Below are 18,690 nucleotides of genomic sequence, written 5' to 3' on the forward strand. Positions count from 1 at the left end.
CTAAATTTTCCAGTACAGCATTCTTACTGGTCACTAGCATCATGAACCTACTGGAGAATTTTTACATGACCTGCTTTGCTATTTTAAATAATAGTGTTCTGGAGTGGTTCAGAGAAAGCTCCAACTCTGAGAAGCATGACTACCAATTCTGATCCCGAGGAGCAAGCTGTGTTCTTGTTCCGCGTGTGTCCTAAGAAACCCACAGATAACGAGCATGAAAACTAGGTGTTGGGAAAGCAGTAGAAAACATGGAGAATGTGCACCTTTGTAAACTTCATGGACTGTGTTCTGTGACTCCCATCAACATCCCCACACCTTCCTCCCAACCCTGTCCAGTTACCATGAGCCCACGGTCCCTGCTCAGTCCTGGAGAATTCTTCCCCCAGTCCCAGTGACAACCCGTCAACTTTCCACAGGGGCTGGGCTCTGCCCCAGGTGTACCTGGTCCCCACGGCAACCCCTGTGGGGCGGGTACTACCGGCTCTAAACAACAAATTCAGAATCAATGTAACTTACTAAAGGACGCACAGCTGGTGCATGATGAAGATGAGATCTGAACCCAGATCTTCTGCCCCTCACTACGTGACGTGCTTCTTCCCTCATCCCACAAGGATAAACCAAATAAAGGATGAAGATAGCCACAACCAAATAAAGCAAGTGTATAAACAACCTAAGGAACTTCCTCCAGAGGCAGAAACACTCTTCCTGTGCGGGCCACCGTGTGCTGAAAATGTGCAATGGCCAGTGCAGGTGCCTTCAATTAACTTAAACAGCTATTTGTGGCCAGTAGCTATTGAACCTGGCATTTGGAGTATTATAGGTACTCTCAATATACAGTACATAAATATATGTCATATTGTAAACTATGAGAAATTGTGGTCTAAGTATATTATTTTAAAATAACACTTTTTAAATGAAAAGGTTAGACTTTTTGGCTACACACAAGAAATGAAAAATTTCCAACTCATTTGTTTCTTGTTTAACTCAAGAAATAAGCAATTTCCTCCTTGCACATGTGTAACACCCCCCCCCCAGATGACTATCAGTTTTAATGGATCTGCTCTCAAAGGGATGAGCTCCAAGACCCAGCCAGCCCCTATCAGACTCTGGAAGAATCGTGGCAAGAACAGTGAATTCTGTCCTCCCTCCAGGGTACAGGAGGTGAGCTTGCGGCGCACACCAGTCTGAAGATGCAAAGGGAATCATCTTTGCCTGGGAAGAACATTAAGATCTAAATTTTAAAATCAAGCCCACTGGTTTTGGCGTGAAAACCTCTGAGCCACCACTAGAGGGCAGCCTGGCATGCATTATTGGTGAAGTCAGGCTAGAAGTCAAGTCTAGATCTTCAGTCATGATTTCCAGATTTAAAAAAGGAAGAATGCTGAGCTGAGCAACAACACAAGTGTGAAGGTCGTGGATCTCAAGAAAGTTAATTTTTTTTGGTGATGCGATTGAAACTAGAGCTTTGTGCAAGCTAAACATATACTCATCACCAAGATGCACCTGTATCCCCAGGAAAACTAAAGCTTGTACTATTCAGATTCAAATATTCTTCATGGACACACTAGTTCTCCTCCCTGTTCCATCCTTGGTGGTTTCTAGAACAACCCTGCATCTGCCCCCAACCACCTCTGTGCTCTCAGGGGCAGACACACTACTTGTGGTCGGGTCCCCCAGGCCTGGCGCCGTCGGCAGCTCTGCTCACTCACCGCGGGGAAGGACAGCCTGTGCGTGATCTCCCTGTAGTCCTCGTTCCTCTCCTTCACCTGCGACTGCCCAGCCGTCAGGTGGCTGCAGATGAAGCAGAAGCTGGTGCTGTGGAACTGAAAGCGGATGCCCACGGCACCCTTGTTTCCCGCCTTGCCCCCCATGCCAGTCTTCACTGTGTCGATAGCCACGTCCCTGCAATACAAAAACATGAACATCCTAGGAGCCACAGAAAAACTTAAACATCTTTTTGCCAAAGAATACAGGAGCAACCTGAGGCCTGTCCTCTGAGAGGCCTGAATTCCGGCTGAGAGGTCTGTTCAACCACATCTCCCAGAGCCAAGGACACAGTGCCCCACAAGACTGTCACTGACTCGTACGTCAGGAGGCTGCTCCCTCATGGGGGTGTGGAGCACCTTCCCCGGGGACAGGCTCTGTACCCCACGAGCACCCACAACCTACAGATACATGGTCCCTGGGTCCGCCTCAGCTCTCCCGCTAGCAGGAGCAGCAGGAACTTCACTGTCTCCCCAGCCCATGCCACAGATCTTGCGCACAGCACAGAGGAGCCATTGGGCGATGAACGCATCTCAGAATTGGCAAACAGCCCATCGTCTAGGCTGTCTTGGGAAGGCAATCTCCAATGGACTTTCCCGTACTGTAGACTCCTGGCTCATTAAAATAGGAACTTGGAATGTGCACATGCACACAAGGAGAGTGCAGGACCTAGAGCCACAAGGCACAAGCCAGCTGTTCAATGCTTCCATGAAGGTGCCAGAGACGGAGGAGGAGGCTCCTGGGGCGCCCAATTCCCAGGAGACAAAGTGAAGGTGATAGTTTGCCAAAGGGGTGTGAATTTTTAGACCAGCTGGAACAGGGAGACAAGGACACAGGTGGCACACAGGTGGTGAGACCTCAGGCCATGCCTGGAAATGGGAGCCTCCTCTGCCCTGCTCCCTCCTCAGTTTCTCTTTAACCTCTACCCTGACCTTCGTGAACTAACACTATTATTAGGGTACAGAGGAGCTGCCCTACTAACACCATGTTTCCCCCAAAATAAAACCTAATGGGAAAGCAAACTTCAGCTATAAGTGGTAGTGGTCATTACCATGGTGATGGCCAGTGCCATACAGAAGATTGCACCTCACTATTCTCTTGCTCAGGCGGCTACTGTGTAATGGCAGGTAAGGCAAAGACGATGGGCTGGCTGGTGCTGGCATTTTTTGATCAAGTTAGGTCTTATTTCAGGGAAACAGCACAATCAGAGGGGCAGGGACTTATTTCCTCCAAGTTACACAAAAGGACTATGAATGCAGAGATCAGATCTTGCCCTCTAAAGGGTGCCATGCATCATGCCGGGGGACTTCTGCAGAGGTAGCAGGCTGAGTCTTGTCCCACTTGACTAAGGAAGAAGGTCTGCTTCATGTCCGGCATCAGCATTAGGAAACCCTGATAAGCCCATAAGTAAGACCAAGTAGCAAGAGGAAGCTATTAAAAGTGGAGAGAAGTGGTGAGCTCCTCCAGTGTGTATACACATACGTGCACACACGTACATACACACACACACACACACACACACACACACACACACACACAGGGCCTTTCCTAAAAGGAATGCATTTCTTAAGGCTTCGCCTTTCTTACACTCACTGTTGTTATCCTGGAGAAATAATAATGAAAGACACAGCTTTTATTAAGAATTCTTTTGAAAGGAGACAAAAGAATTGCCGTTTCCTGATGAGTTAAGTCAGCTCCAGGTCAGAGGCTTTCTGGTCTATAAAATGCAGACGAGAAACCCTTTCTTTGCATAGAAAGTTGGTGAAAATCATGGGCCATTCTTCCTAAGCAAGGTTAGATTCCTGGCTTACGAGTTTTTTATTGTGGCTTTTTAATTGCTAAATAATGTTCTATTTAGCCTCATTTTTTTTCCCTTGGGAATTTTGCTCCATTTATCTAAAACAATGGCAGATCCCGATTCCTATGGCAGGAGGGGGGACCAGGAGGAAGTCACGGAACAAAGCAGACTCACAACCCCTCATTCCCCAGATGCCTATAAACGAAATGCTCTTACCTGATGAACGGGACATGGTACGGACGTACAAAGATATAAAGACAGACGCCCACCAGCTGTGCCGAAGTCAAGAGAATGTACCTATGAGAGCGTGAGATGGCTTTCTGAAGCTGCTCACCCCACATCTTCCTGTTGGTGGTACTGAAAAAGAAGAGAGGAGGGTGCTACTTCCAGGTAGCTGGCGGGGCCACCTCCCACGCCTCCTGAGCTCTCCGGGCCCCATCTCTCCTCCGGACAGAACTGATTTCTCACTGCCCGCGGCCCCTCCACGTGAGAATCATGCCTCGCTTCTTCTAGCGGGCTACTGACATATCTTCAGTTTTGTCTTACACATCACAGTGGCCTTTTCCTTGGCCCCTGACATCTAGCACAGAACCTTCCTATAAGTGCCCCATACAGTCAGTTTTCATTATTTGTTCAGAAAGTTTGTTAAAATGAAACTGGGCCAGTTTAGGGAGGGGAGAAGCCTTGTGGACTGTAGCGAATGGTAATCCAGTGGATTGGGGTCTTTCCTTTGGAATGCCATAAAGAAGTGGTGCAGCTACTTCTGGCACTCAGGTTTCCTCCCCTTTTTCCCAGGAACAGAAATCAGCCGCTCTCCTGGCTTGCCCCGTCCACACCCCACCCTCACACACACCAGCTCCCCACAGCTGCATCCCACAGCCCAGGCAAGAGCACCTCACAGAAAAGCCAGCAATAACCGGCCCTTTCTTCCATTCCCTCAGTTAACAGGGAAGGAGCCCTCTCAGAAGTCCCTGCAGGGTCAGGGTCACAGGCTGCTGGATCCAGAGCAGAAGTGCTCTAGGAGCACCCCAGGGCCCACTCCCAGTCAGGCACCGGCTCTGGGACACCCTGGCCCCTGCCGCCCAGCCCCTTACCTGGCATTGACAATATTCCCTGCACTCAGTTCCACCATTTCCTCAAACCCCACAGCAAACACGTCAGCCGGGCTGCTGTCATCTGGGGAACAAGGCAGAAGATGAAGGGAATCAGGGCACCAAGGTCTGTGCTCCTGGTTCTCAGGGGTTCCTATTTCCCTCTTTCGAGCCACACCATTTGCTGCTGAAATCTACCCAACCCGACCATTCATGGGGACCCAGCCCCAAGCCCTCCGCTCCACCAGACACGGCCCTTCCCTGGGTATGTCCTGGGTCACATCATGGACCCCTCCGAACCTGTTTCTTTCTTCACAAACAGGATGGTTGTGCAGTGTAAATTAGGAAATGTGAGGAAAAAGCCTGGCAAAGTACCAGAGCCCTTGCTCTTCCTGATGACCAGTCTCCCTAGCCAGAGCCTAAGAGTTTTGGGGTCCACACTATCTTAGTGTGTGCCTCCTAAGTACTTTTCACTGCCCAGTTAATAACTGGCATGGTCCTGTCCAAGGGGACCATTAATCAGTGGGCAGAGGACTCGTACTGGACACTTGCTGCTGGAACTGTTTTGGTGAGCTCTGTTACAGAAGTGCCCGGCTCATGCAGAGCCCAGCAAGCCCGGAGCTGCTGCCTCTGTCCCTGCCCCCCCACCCCTTTTTAAACAGCACTGGGGATTGAATCCAGGGCCCTTGCACTGAGCTACATCCAGCCCTTACAACTTTTTTGAGATCAGGTCTTGCTAAGTTGCCAAGCAGGGCTTGAACTTGTGATCCTCCTGCCTCAGCCTCCCAGAGTGCTGAGATTACAGGTGTGCATTACCATGTCCAGTTTCCCTGCTCCTGCTGATCAGAAGCATCCAGTTTTCCCTGCAGTCATTTACTAAGCCTCTCTGGTCATATCCTCCTACACTGAGGGACCTGAGCCATCAAGCCTAGACACAGTTCCAGGGGCAGAAAGTGAGACGCCTCCTGCCCCGGAGGAAGAAGCCTCCTCCAGGGAAGGCCAGGCAGGTGCTCACTTCCTTCCCTGCTGGCTGCATGTGTTCCTGGCACTTCAGGCTCAACTAGCCAAACAGATCTGTTGCTGCTTTTTGTAAAGGAAACAAGACCTGCCTGCTCTAGTTGGTGACAGGAGGGTCAACTCCTTCCCACTCCTGAGCTGGGTGAGTTTCCAGGGAGCCTACTCCATCTACCCCAGTCAGAGCCTGGCAAAAAGCCACCAGCATCCTGCATAGTGAGGAAAAGGGTCACTCTGGGGTCAGGGAGGGCACCCTCACTGGTGGCACTCAGATGGCTTCTGGATGCACTGCTGGTGCCAACACAGGTCCCCACTGGCAGGAAAATCCAGTGACCCCAAGTCACAGGCTTGGCCACCTCCCCAAGGCAGACAGGAGGAAAGAGTGGTGTGTACGGCAGGAGAGGGTGTGCAGAAGCACAGGCCACTGCACACACAGGATGATGAGTCACTCATCACAGGCCAGGCAGAGAGCCTGGTCACGAGGCCAGGAAAGCGGAAAAAACCAAGGCCCTGAGTTAACCCTGATTGTGCAAAGATTCTCTGCTCTTCAAAACTTGCATTCTGAGGCCACTCAATAGGATCTTGCTGGAGGTAAGACAAGTTTGGGTAAATTTGAAATTATTTTATTCTGAAAAACTCCATGAGTTCTAGCTGGGTATGGTGGCACAACCCTGTAAACCCAGGATTCTGGGAGGCTGATGCAGAAGGATCACTAATTTGAGCCTAGCCTGGGCAAGTGGGCAACTTAGCAAGGCCCTGTCTCAAAAAAATTAGAAATTAAAAAATAAATAAACAAGAGTAGTAAGCTAAGGATATAGCTCAGTGCAAAGATCCTACGAACAAAAGACAAACAAACAAAAGTACACAAAAGCCCCTGTAATAACTACTTACCATGGATGAATAACCCTTATGCAAAATACTTGGGCCGTGTGTGTTTTGGACTTGATTAGGAATATTTGTATATACATGGGAATAGGACACCACTCTAAATGTGAGATTCTTGTATTTTATATACACTTTTATACAAAGCCTATAGACAACTAATGCAATTTAAAAATATTTGTTTGTTACTGGGAACTGATTCTAGAGCCTTCACTCTGAGCTACATCTCCACTCCTTTATAATTTTGAGACACGATCTCACTAAATTGCCCAGGCTGGGCTCAACCTGGAGACCTTCCTGCCTCAGTCTTCCAGAATTCTGGGATACAGGCATGTGCCACCATACCCAGCTTTATGCAACATCTTCAGTGTCCTTGTGTCTTGACTGAGATCCAGCATATCAGGTCAGGACTGGAATTTTCCACTTATGATGTCACATCAGTGCTCAAAAGTTTCAGATGTTGGAGCATTTCAGAGTTCAAGTTTTCAGATTAGGGCTATCGAACCAGTAGCTTGCTGGGGGAAAGGCAGGGATTGAGGTGTTCTCAGGCAGCAGCAGCATTAAGTGCATGCCTGGCTCCAGCTGGCTCCTAAGAGCAGCATGGCTCTAGAAGCCAGATCTGATGACAACTAGGTATATGAGTGACCCATTCCTAAGACTGTAAGATGTCTACATGTAAAGAGAAAAAAAAGATCCAACGTCTGACTGTATGTTTCAAACAAGCTCTTTCAAACTCATGGAAAAGAAAAGGGGTCACAAAGTTAACTTGCTACACAATACTCTAGGTTGGGCCACTGTGCTTTCAAACTTTCAGTGTCTGTGTCTTCACGCACACGTGCATGTGTGTGGCTAGTGATCAAGCCCCGGGCCTCATGCATGCCAGGAAAGTGCTCTACTCTTGACATCCCAGCCTACATGTGAACATTCCAAAGAGAGAAAATGCCAAATATAAACTCCACAAAGAAACAGCCACGAAGAAGGCCTGGCCTGATGGGACAGGTTCCCTGGGAAGTAACTCTGGAGGTCACCAGAGTGGCTGCACTCACCCTCACAGTCCACAGCTCCAGAGAGCCGAGGTGCATTGAGCAGCCAGTCCGTGAGCTCTGCTGTCCCCAGGAGGTTGCTCCGGAACTGCTTTCCTCCATTCACGTTCCAGGTCCCCACAGCGATTTGGATCCGCTTGAAATGTGTGAATTCTGACTGTCGCTCTGTCATGGCTTTCAGGATCCTAGGAGTCACTGTGAGGAGGCATAAAAAGCCACGTTTCTCTACAGCCCAAACCTCAGGCATGTAATTTTAGAATTATAGAAGGGATGACCCGCCAGAGAAAGTGGGTTTGCAAGCCTGTAGATATAGACCAAAACATGTGCATCATTGGGAAGGCGAGAAGACATGAACACCTACATCTATCACTACATGTCCCTTTCTGCAATCCAGGTGTGAAAACACAGGTCTGGAAATTCACCCTCCCCCATAGAGGCCACATGACATCGGGTCACAGGGAATCCCCTCCCCAGACACGCAGAGAGAAAAGGCTCTTCCTCAGCATTCACCTCAAGATCCCATATAAGGTAGCAGGACTGTTGATAAGCAGCACTGATGACAAGGGGACATCACAGTGTACCTAATAATATATGTATACACCCTTCGTTACGTGTGTGTATACAGCTACATATATAACCTTAAATAGCTTACCAAAACCCCTGACTGCGTTTTCTACCTTCTATCCCACATATCTGAAAGGCATTTAAAAACCAGGAAAGCACATCACATCGTCTCCATCCTCTAGAGACCCGAAACAGATTTTCAACTACTGAATTAGCCCAAGTCCCCTCTCCTGCCTCTGAATAAGCCTCACTATGTCACTTGGAGCTTGTTCAGCTTTTTCTGAACTGGCCATTGTTCCCAGGGCAGAAACCAAACATCACCTTGGCTATCAGAAGCCAAATAAGTGCTCTCTGGTATGGAGAAATGAGAGCCCTAAAGGCCTAGTAAACCATTTCAAATATGGGCTCATTTCTCTTTCAATAACACCACAAACTTCTAACATAAACTTTTATATAGGGAAAAATTCTGGGTCTTGCCTTTTCCCTTCAATCTATAAAGTTCATAGGCTCCAGGGAACAAGATGCCATTAAAATCCCGCCCCCAAACTTTTAGCTGTTGATGAACCCCTGAGCAGATGTGCCCGTACCCCCAGGATTCGACAGCATCCTCTATTTATGCAGGGCCTTTGGGGGCCAAAGGATAAGAGGTCAGCCCTGCAGGAAGCTCCTGAGCCACATATCTGTCAAGGGGACCAGGAGCCAAGGTAACAGAAGTTTCTGGAGCAAGTGAGCAGTCAGAGACATTGATACTTTGAAAACAGTGCAGACTAAGAGCCTTCTCCATTCCTCCCTCCTCTGGACATGGAAAACAGACTAAGTCAAGGAAACAGAAGAGACTAGAGGCAGGCTCCCATGCACAGACCTTTTTCTTATCATTTTACACTAAACAGTACAGTTTAACAGCTATTTACATAGTATTTACATTGTATTAGGGATTATAAGTAATCTAGAGATGATCTAAAATCTAGGGGAGGGTGTACGAAGGCTATATACAAAGACACGCTATTTTATATGAGGACTTGAGCATCTGCCAGTTTTGGTACTCATGTGACTCCTGGAACCAGTTCTCCACAGACACTGGGGGACAGTGACAATGTACATTGACAACTACAAGCTGCTTAGGTCAATCAGACAGACCAGAAGACCACAGACCAGAAGCCTAAAAGCTCTGGACATATTTGCCACCTGCCGTTTTGGAGGACACAGTGGGGGAAGGGAGCTTTTTAACTTCCCCCATAGCTACCACCTGCACCCTCGCAGCGAGGGCTGTAGATACCCCATGCACGGAAAGCAGCCGGCGTTACCCAACAGGGCTGTGCTGTCCAGGAGCATCTTCCCTTTGTCTGTTGATTCCTCGTTGTACACATCGCCCACCAGCAGCAGTTTGATGGCCTCCTGCTTCACCCCATCGAAGAAGTTGGACTGGATGGTACGAGACATGGACCGGGCGCCATCCTTCAGCTTCCCCACCTGCATGAAGCCAGCCACAGATGTGAGGGGACAGTGATGTGCCACTCTTTCCACCACCTTTGGCTGGCTCTCACCTTGGCCTTCCCCTCCAGGGCTCTGCTGCCTGTGAACACCTTGCTCAGGCTGTGTCCATTCAGGGACCACATGGCTTTGAAGGACTCCACGAAGCGCTCAACAATGGGCTTCGAATTTAGCCTCAAGCTCTCAAGCTGCACATGAAGGACCTGGGGAGAAATAAAGGGCAGTGGCTACTGAAAGCCCCAGGGCTTCATCCTCGGGTACCTCCTCGTGAGCCCCTCACTCAGCAGACTGTGGCCACTCTAGGCCCTGAAGACCTTGCGTACCTCTAGAGACTGAGGAGCTCCTGCAGCAGAGAAAGTAGCTCTCCCTAACTCCCCCAGCTTCATTTAGATAACCCACTCAGCTCCTCCTCTGACAGACAACCCCCAAGCGCCCCTTAACCCCCAACTCCTGGGCAGCAAGCAATAGTGGGCAGCAGGGGCTGTGGATCTCACTTCCTCCTCCCAGCCTCCTTCTGAGATCCCAGCAACCTCACACCGCCCTGCCCAGCCCAGCAGTATATTTGGGAAAGCCACTGTACAGAACAACTGCTTAATGACTCCTATGCCTGTGGGCCACCATGTCTGGGATGCATCCTCAAGAGCACGTGAGTGCATGTGCCTGTGACAGGGAAAGACACAAGATGGCACAGGCCAGCAGCCACCCAGGGAATCTGCCTGGGTGCCACAGCACCTCACTGTTACCTGTGAAGTCCACCCTGTGATGCCACCCCATCTTGCTATTGAAGGCGCGGGTCATGACACAGATGGCCCAAGGACAAACCTCCAGTGCAATGAAGCTCTGCACGGTGTTGGTTCGATCCAAGCAGTCAAGACAATTCATCCGCAAAGTGCCTTTCTGGAAACTTAGGAACGAGAAATGGGACCCGTTAGAAGATGGGCTCAGAGGAGCAACAGCCGTAGCGCAATGGCCTCAGTTCTTCCCAAGGGAGAAGCCCTTTCCTACTCCCTAGCAACTGGTGTACATCCGAAGGGCCCTGCACTGCGGCAGCGGCAGGAAAACCCCAGACCATCTCTCCAGGTCCGCAGCTCCGGCTACTGTAAACTCAGCTGGTTCTTGTTATAAACAGCAATTCACAGGTGCATGAACATTAAATTAGCAAATGCTGGAGCACAGCTCCGAGGGGAAATGCTGTTAGATACCCACAGGCCTCTGACCATGACAGTGTTATCAACCGATCAGTACATGGCCTGGTTTTACATGCATTTCTGTTTCTAGACACATTACTGAATATGTATAGATTTAGGATGGCTCAAATGAGTGGCGTTTTAACTTTACCATGGGTTAATAAGAATATTAAATACCTTTTTGGCTTACGCTATTTCTGATACACAATGAGTTTATCAGGACACAGCCTCATTTTCAATCCAAGAGCACCTGTATTCTGCTGTTTCATTGGCACCAAACTCATGGCCAACAGCATCAAAACTCAGGCCTGAATGAAGCTTACCTAACCTGCATTTTCTTCAGAAGGCACAGCAGTCTTTTTGCGCTTAGCAATGCTACATAGCACTATGCTTGCAGGCCATCTTACAACAGAGACGTCAACAAAAAGGACACTTGTTGACAGCCTGATAATTGATACAAAGGCCAAGAAAATCACCCTGTTTGACCTCACCAGGACATCTATTTACTGCTCCTTATATTTCTATGAATGACCGCAAAAGCGCTGTGAGTAGAGTCAGGAGCTACCAATGAGTTTTAAAGGGCAGGTGAATTCACAAATATGGGGTCTGTAAATAATGCGAGTCAGCTGCATGTGATCCTCTCAGCTCTGAGCAGGGTAACCCACAGCCCGGTTTCTTTGGGCGGTGTTGGTTGTGACAGTTGTGCCACCAAGACATGACAATTCCCCTCACTCTTGTGAGTCCTCTTCACAGTGTGGGTGTTACACAGTCTGAGCTCTTCATTTTGACATAGTCCTTTACGTTCGGATGTTCCCTTTTTCCAGAAAATAGTATTTTACCTTTTTTCCAGAAAATAGCATTTTACCATCTAATCACCAAATTGAAAAGCACAGCATTCGCTGACTGCGGGAAGGGAAAGGAGGAGGCTGGAATCCAGATGCTCAACATCACCGAGCTCACAATCCAGGAAACCACTGTACAGCCAGGCTGCTGGTGGGGACTTGAAGAGGTGCCCAGCCCACGAGTGCTGCAGTTCCTGAGCTCCTCACCTCTCAGGAAGATGTAGAGTGTGGGTGAGACTCACCGTGGATTTACATTCTTGCCCTTCGTGAACACATCAAAGTCATCCCAGTGCAGCTTTAAGTGAGGCCTCAACAGGGTCTCCAATTTCTCTAGCTTCCCGCCTTTGGCAAACTGATGTAAGTCAAAATTTATCATAGGCGTGTCAGCAGCGTGGCAGGAAGCCCAGAGCAACTTCTGAAAAGGGAGAAGGAGGGTGATGAGAGGACAAGACAAGGCAAAGCAGTGAATGCAAACTTCCTTTTGCCGCTTGCGTTCACAAGTCCAACCACAGTCAACTGCTAGGAGTGCACACCTTAGCTGGATGTCACATGGGAAACCAGGTGCCTGACGGACCCTGACTCTGAACGGGAAGCATAGGATAAAGGTCCTGGGAAGACAAAAGCCACAAAGAGCATCTTGCCTGCACGAAGGCAGAAGGTCCCCCTTGGGCAAAGGAGGCAAGCACAGGGATGTCTCTTTGGGGACATCCCACTCCTGCGGGGCTCTTGGAGGGCAGAGGCACAGGAAGGGTCACTGTTCTTTAGGTGGGCCAAGTGCCTGGGCCATCAGGGGCAATGGTACAGAGCAAGCTGAGGAGCTTATAACCTCCCGTTACCCTGGCAACTGGCCTCATCTTTACAAGACCAGACCCAGGAGGGTGGGCTCTGCAGTGGCCACATCTCCAGGCTTGGTGGCTCAGAGATTTATATACTTTGGAGCCAGCACCTTGTCCAGCTGAGGATAGAGAACCACCAGATCCCAGGTGGGCTGTGGGAGCACTGGCCTCAGTCTGGTTAGGGGACTCACTAGTCAGGGCCTTGACCCAGGTCTGCGCTGGAGCGTTGCCTCTACCTGTGTCCCACCCCAAGGCCACTTCCTGCCTTCTGGTTACAAAAGAGACTTTTCACTTCAGTGCCAGGGACACTGCCACCAGCTGCTAGGAGAGAGGCTCTGCTACCAGATGCTGAAGTGGGGGCAGGAGCTGTTGAGGGCGTCCTTTCTGTGTAACTTAATGCAGAAAAGGGAAAAGGGTTTTTCCCCCACCTTTTGTCTTAAAATAAGCTGGCAGCATTGCTGCCAAAATGTGTGGGAAGGGAGGGGTTTCTTGATCACATCGCTCATAGCAACAAACCAAACAGGAAAAGCAGGTCTGGCCAAATAAAACTGACATCCAGAAAGTCCCTGCTCCACATCTGGGGCTCTTCTAAGCATTGTAAAATGAGCACCCCAGTTGGACTGTGCTTCCTCCAGCCAGGGGTCAGGGGTCAGAGTGACAGGATGGGCTGGTCCTCAGCCCTGCCCAGATGACTACAGTCATAATGCGAGTTCTCTCAGTAAGGGGCTTCTTTGCGCTTTTAACAACCAGAGGGTCTTTCTCCACTAAGAGCGGCTATGAAGCTTGGGTGAGGAATGAGGAGGCCCCCACAACTCATTCTAGGGCAGCCTGGTAGCTCCTGGAAACCTGGGCTGTGACCAGGAGAGGCCTGGGTGGAGTCCTCTGCTCTGCTTCTTCACCCTGTGATTCACCCTCTCTACAACTGGGCACCCAGAAGGTAGGAGGAGCCCACCAGGAGCTGGCACCCAGCTTCCACCAGCAGCCCAAATGAGAGTGGAGACTTGAAGGCCACCCAGGCGGCAGGAGGAAGCCACACAGCACCCTGTTTTGAGCCAACCAGGGCCTGGAGGAGACTGAAGCACAAAGTCCCTGCAGTGTTGGTGTGAAGGTTTAAGGAGGTGCTAGCCTGCTACTAGGCCCCACCTTCTCCCTTTCTGGACCAAGCAATTCTTCAGGAGAAAGTTGGAAGGCCTCCCTGTCCATGGGGGGCTTGGCAAAATGCTGCTTTGTTCTGATTCTGAGCAAATTCTGGTGCAGCTTGTCCACTAACTGAAGCCCTGGGGAGCCTCTGAAACCTCAGAAAAGCCAACTGCTGTCCTCCATCTCACAAGAGCCCGCCTGAGTGGGGCCGCCTCACCCTCTCCACAGCCCAGCCCTGGGTGGAGACATCGGGAGTGGGGTTACCTTGAAGGCCCTGTTGAGCACCTCCTCTCCGCCTCTGCTTCCCAGCAGGTTCACGACCACCTGTTTCCCGTACTGCTCCTTCAGAAGCACCATGTGCCTGCAATGGCAGCGGGTGGGTGGTGACACCAAGATCCAGACCGGCCGCCTGGTCATGGGCACCTCAGGGAAGATGTACAAAAGGGATGACATGTTCTCAGCCATGCCACCGGCCTGAGGGTGGAAAATGAGCCCAGGGTAGAGAAAATGACTCCTCAGCTACCACCACTGCTCAATGGAAATGGCCCTGACCGGAACAGACTGTCTGCACAGAAGGTCCAAGACAGGAATGACATGAAGGCTTTGCTGGCTCCTCTGTAAAGGGCTACCACCAAATCTAGTGCTCAACTAAAACAAGAAGGTACAATAAAACTTGCAGGCTCTTGACAAGTGTTCCTGTGTCACAGGCTATTTTTAATTATGCACAGCGAGATACTGGGAGACACTCCAGTATTTATTCCTTTTCATCAGCTCGATAAAAGTAACTTTGTAATTTTAATGTTAGAGATGTTTAAATGTAGTACTTAAAAGAACTACAAAAAAGCAGACAAAAAATTGTAACTTAATAGTGAGATCTTTATGCCTAAATTTAGACAAAAGCCTGGAAAGAAATATACCATGATGTTAAAAGCAATGGAATATTGTAGATTTAAAGTTTTTTTCTGTTCTGAACATTTTTCTTTTCTAAATTTCTACACAACAGGTTTCTTTTATAAAGAGATAAAAAAAAAAAAGATCACATATACACACATACCATTTTTAGCCCAGTGAGAGAAAGAAATCCTCTAACTTTGATGGAGAGCACACAGTGTAGAAAGAATATGAATTCTGAAGGGGGCAGTTTCCAGTTGGGCTTGCCGCTGAGTGGCTGACCTCAGTGAACAGTGAGCCCCCTCCAGGCTCCTGCCTCTCAGGGGAGGAATCCGCTAGAGCATTGTTCCTGGCAGCTCAGAGCTGGGCAAGGAGAGGTGGAACATGTGGGGTTCTGCCCTTCCGGGATCTGCCCAGGGGAGGAGAGTCTGGCCCGAGTTCTGGCACGTGGGGCTTTGTGTGGTGAGGAAGGCCAAGTGCCCAGCTTCGAGCATCACCAGGTGACATAAGGAAGCAAGCTCGCCATATCCAAGTCACGTCCCACAACGCAGCTTATCAGAAAAAAGGCCAATGTCAGATCCCTCCACCTACTTCTCCAGATTCCAGGGTTGGAAGAGAAATACTACTACTATCAATTCCTGTCCTTTATCCTGTCACCAGGCTCAAGCCCTGGACCAAGTCAGCCATCCCTTCTGAGCTGGTTCCTTCATCTGCACAATCAGGCTCAGCTTCCCTGTGCAGAGAGAAATCCTAAGAGGGAAAAAGATGAAAGGGACCAAGACAGTGCTCAACATATGGATGTTGGTTTTTTGTTTCTTCCCTTCTCTTTAATTAAAAAATAATGTTCTTAGGGCTGGTGATTAGCTCAGTGGTGCTGCCGCCTGCCTCACAAGCACAAGGACCCGACTTTGATCCCTGGTACCAAAAAAAAATAAAAAAATAAAAAAAAAATAAATAAATAAAAATTCAAAAAATAACGTTCTTGTGTGATAAAAGATGCACTCCTGCCTTGGTTGCTCTGGGCATTTGGCCCTTTCACTTTCTCTACCCATAGATTGCTCTCATGGGAAGTTAGTGAGAAGATGTTTCAGGACCTCAAGGAGTTAGGTTTCCCTTGGGAAGCATCCCTCCTCTCATTTTCAGGAAGGGACAAACTTTTAGACACACTACGATTCTGATTCCAGACACAGCAGCCACGCAAAATGAGACACAGTACGTAGAGAAGAACCTCACTATCCTGTAAAGGAGGTGCAGGCACCATCCTCCAGAAAGGTCCACACTCCCAAGGATACTCAGCACCATGCTGAGATGACAAGCTCCTGCCCAAGCAGCCACAGCCAAAGGCCTGCTCCCAACCCTACCTCAGATGCACAGCACAGAGACAGAATGATTGCAGACAAACTCAGAATGTGCCGAAGGAGCCTGATGGAGAAAGCCCACTCCTTGAGTAAAGACGGGTCCCTGTGAAGGCTTTTGGGGGCTGAGAAAAAGGATTTTCTTGGACCAAGTCCACGAAAAAAACCAAAAGACTCTTTAGAGCTCAGAAATGCAAAAAGAAAAGGATTGAGTAGGACAGGCCAGAGCCTCCCTAACCCTTATTTCCAAATACTACTCTCAAATGAGAGGACCAACCTTAGCAACATGATTGAGCAGCTCCTCCCAAAGGAACATCAGAACTCACAATGCTAGTCAGATGTCACCATTGAAAAGCATTAAAGAAGCACTGTCAGCCAAAACTATGAGCAGTCCATGCCTGCAAACAGTCTTAATGGTTTCAATCAGTTTTTCAATGACTGCAAGAGAGTCTAAATTTATCCTTAGATTTGGGAAGCTCACTAAGGGGCAAAGCAGCTTCTGGGGTGCTTATGAAAAACAGTCCTCCCACCATCAGATACGTGGGTCATTCCCAGCAGGCATTTCCTGGATCATAAAATAATCCAAGTTTATGTAAATGTGCTTAAATTCACAAACACATGAGTGTTTTTGTTTTGTTTTTGGCTTTTTGAGACAGGATTTCACTATGTAGTCCAGGCTGGCCTCAAACTTGGTAACCTTTTGCCTCACCTGTTGAGGGCCACAGATTGGCTGCATTTGTTTTTTGTTTTGTGGTGCTGATCCTCTACAGCCTTGTATGTGGTAGGCCAGTGCTCTACTGCTAGGCTGCCCATGGGCCCCATATAACGATTTTTGAAGCAAGCCCAGTGTGACCCCTTCCCTTTGTTTTGGGTCATTTTGGGTAGAATTTAATTGTCAGCTTTGTTTACTATTTCATGAGGATTTTTAACAGACAGCTACCAAAATAACTCTATGTATATAATGCTCAGAATATACTAATCGCATTCTGGGGAAAGGCAATGCTTTTTCATTACCAAATTATACATTTCTTACGTAAACGCCTACAATTTGTAAGATGCTAATTAGGGGGTTACAGCTGGGCTTGTGTTCCCAGTGTTATATTTAACAAAAAAAGTATACCAGCGAATTTAAAGACCCGATAAATTTTAGATTGGAAGATTAAACATTGAAAAAAAATTTTTTGTTTTTTGAGACAAAGTCTTGCTATGTAGTTCAGGCTGGCCTTGAACTCACTATGTACCCCAGGTTGGCCTCAATTCATAGCAATCCTCCTGCCTCAGCCTCCAGAGTGTTGAAATTACAGGCACGCACCACCACCATTATTCTTGAGAATTTCTATTATATTCAATAAGATGATTTTTAAAAATTAGCTTAGATTCTAAAAAACAAATTTTTAAGAAGCTATTAACCATTTCAAGTACAGATTAAAATAATTCAGCTCAGTAATGGCTTTTCTTAAGCCAGGTATAAAACAGGGAGAGTGATTATGATCCAATTTGTGTGTTTTTCTTGTCTGGTTTTTATTTTTTGAGACAGTCTCACGATGTAGCCCAGGCTGGCCTTGAACCCATGATCTTTCTGCTTCAGCCTCCTGAGTACTGGGATTATAAGAATACCTCAATTTGTGTTTTAAAAAATGAAAATTTTAAAAAACAAAAATTTAAAAATATATGCCAAAATTTTTGTCTAGGATACACACGAAAAAATTGCCAGTAATAAAATCTCAAGTGTGGACTTTGGGAATTAAGAGTATTCTTTCACTTTAAACTCATTTATAAATTAAAAAAACCCAATATATTACTTTAAAAACAAAAACAGCTGTTAATATCTGACTTAGATTATCCCTTATTAAAAAAAAACAAATGGAGAAAGCTTCATTGCAAGAAATAACTAATAATTGTACATTGCTACCTGAACATTAATTAACCTTCAGGGAAATCTGAAAGTGGAAAAAAAATCCCATTTTTGTAAGCTCCTTTCTTGCACAAAGGACCAACATAAAAGGCAGATTTAGATTCAAGGTTTGGGATCCTCCCCATGTTGTCCCTCCCCTGAGCCCATGTGAATGGAGGATGACGGTCTTAGATGGTATCCCATGGTCCCTACCTGTCAAAAGCAGGGGCGTTGGCCTCCAGGCCTCTGTGAAGCCTCAGATGATGAGAGCCAACCTAAAGCAAAGAGAGACAACAACAGTGAATCCTCTGCTCTGCAAGCCCCGGAAGGACCATTTTCCCATTCTTCCTTTCACCACCAGTCAGGCTGCATGTGGCAGCCACTTGGCTACCTTTTGGCCCATCCCTAGCTCAGGAAGACCATGCTCCCTGGATTCTGCAAACAGTGCTCCCAATTGAAGTGTGGCTCTACTGATGCCCAGTCCTGACTGTAGCACTGCCCCTCCTGGCTGGAATCCTTTACACAGACAAGAGAAATTCCAGGTAAGAGCTCAAGGGAGGGATCAGATTGCCAGACTCTCCAGCCAAACCAGTGAGGGGGTGAGAAGCTGTTTTCCAGCCTCTTTACTCCAAGGATCTTAACAAGGGCTGTCCTATTTAATTTGTCTTAATATTTAGAAGCACCTGTTTAATACCCTACTTTTTTGGTACAGGGATCGAACTTAGGACCTTGCTCTTGCCGGGCAGGCACAGTGCCACTGAACTAAATCCCTAGCCCTCAACTTACTCTTAAAAACATATATCAAGAGGGCTGGGGATTTATCTCAGTGGTGCTGCGGTCTGCCTCACAAGCAGAAGGTCCCGGGTTCAATCCCCTGTACCAAAAAAAAAAAAAAAAA

At 48.1% G+C, this 18,690-nt stretch overlaps 1 protein-coding gene across 1 annotated transcript in view; it reads right to left on the reverse strand.

Moving 5' to 3' along the window:
• The window catches only part of Synj2 (synaptojanin 2), a gene marked incomplete at its 5' end in the record, with an annotated part of 103,431 nt that overhangs the window by 21,354 nt on the left and 63,387 nt on the right, over positions 1-18,690 (reverse strand). Inside the window, 10 exons of the mRNA XM_010625249.1 lie at positions 1,710-1,902; positions 3,779-3,919; positions 4,657-4,738; positions 7,596-7,787; positions 9,461-9,626; positions 9,701-9,850; positions 10,470-10,551; positions 11,919-12,091; positions 13,917-14,013; positions 18,006-18,067. Coding sequence (XP_010623551.1) covers positions 1,710-1,902; positions 3,779-3,919; positions 4,657-4,738; positions 7,596-7,787; positions 9,461-9,626; positions 9,701-9,850; positions 10,470-10,551; positions 11,919-12,091; positions 13,917-14,013; positions 18,006-18,067 — 1,338 coding nt within the window. The remainder of the gene's footprint in view (positions 1-1,709; positions 1,903-3,778; positions 3,920-4,656; positions 4,739-7,595; positions 7,788-9,460; positions 9,627-9,700; positions 9,851-10,469; positions 10,552-11,918; positions 12,092-13,916; positions 14,014-18,005; positions 18,068-18,690) is intronic.

Source organism: Fukomys damarensis, unplaced genomic scaffold (genome assembly GCF_012274545.1).
Source record: "Fukomys damarensis isolate Sample0158 unplaced genomic scaffold, DMR_v1.0_HiC HiC_scaffold_14, whole genome shotgun sequence".
NCBI classification, from domain to species: domain Eukaryota; kingdom Metazoa; phylum Chordata; class Mammalia; order Rodentia; family Bathyergidae; genus Fukomys; species Fukomys damarensis.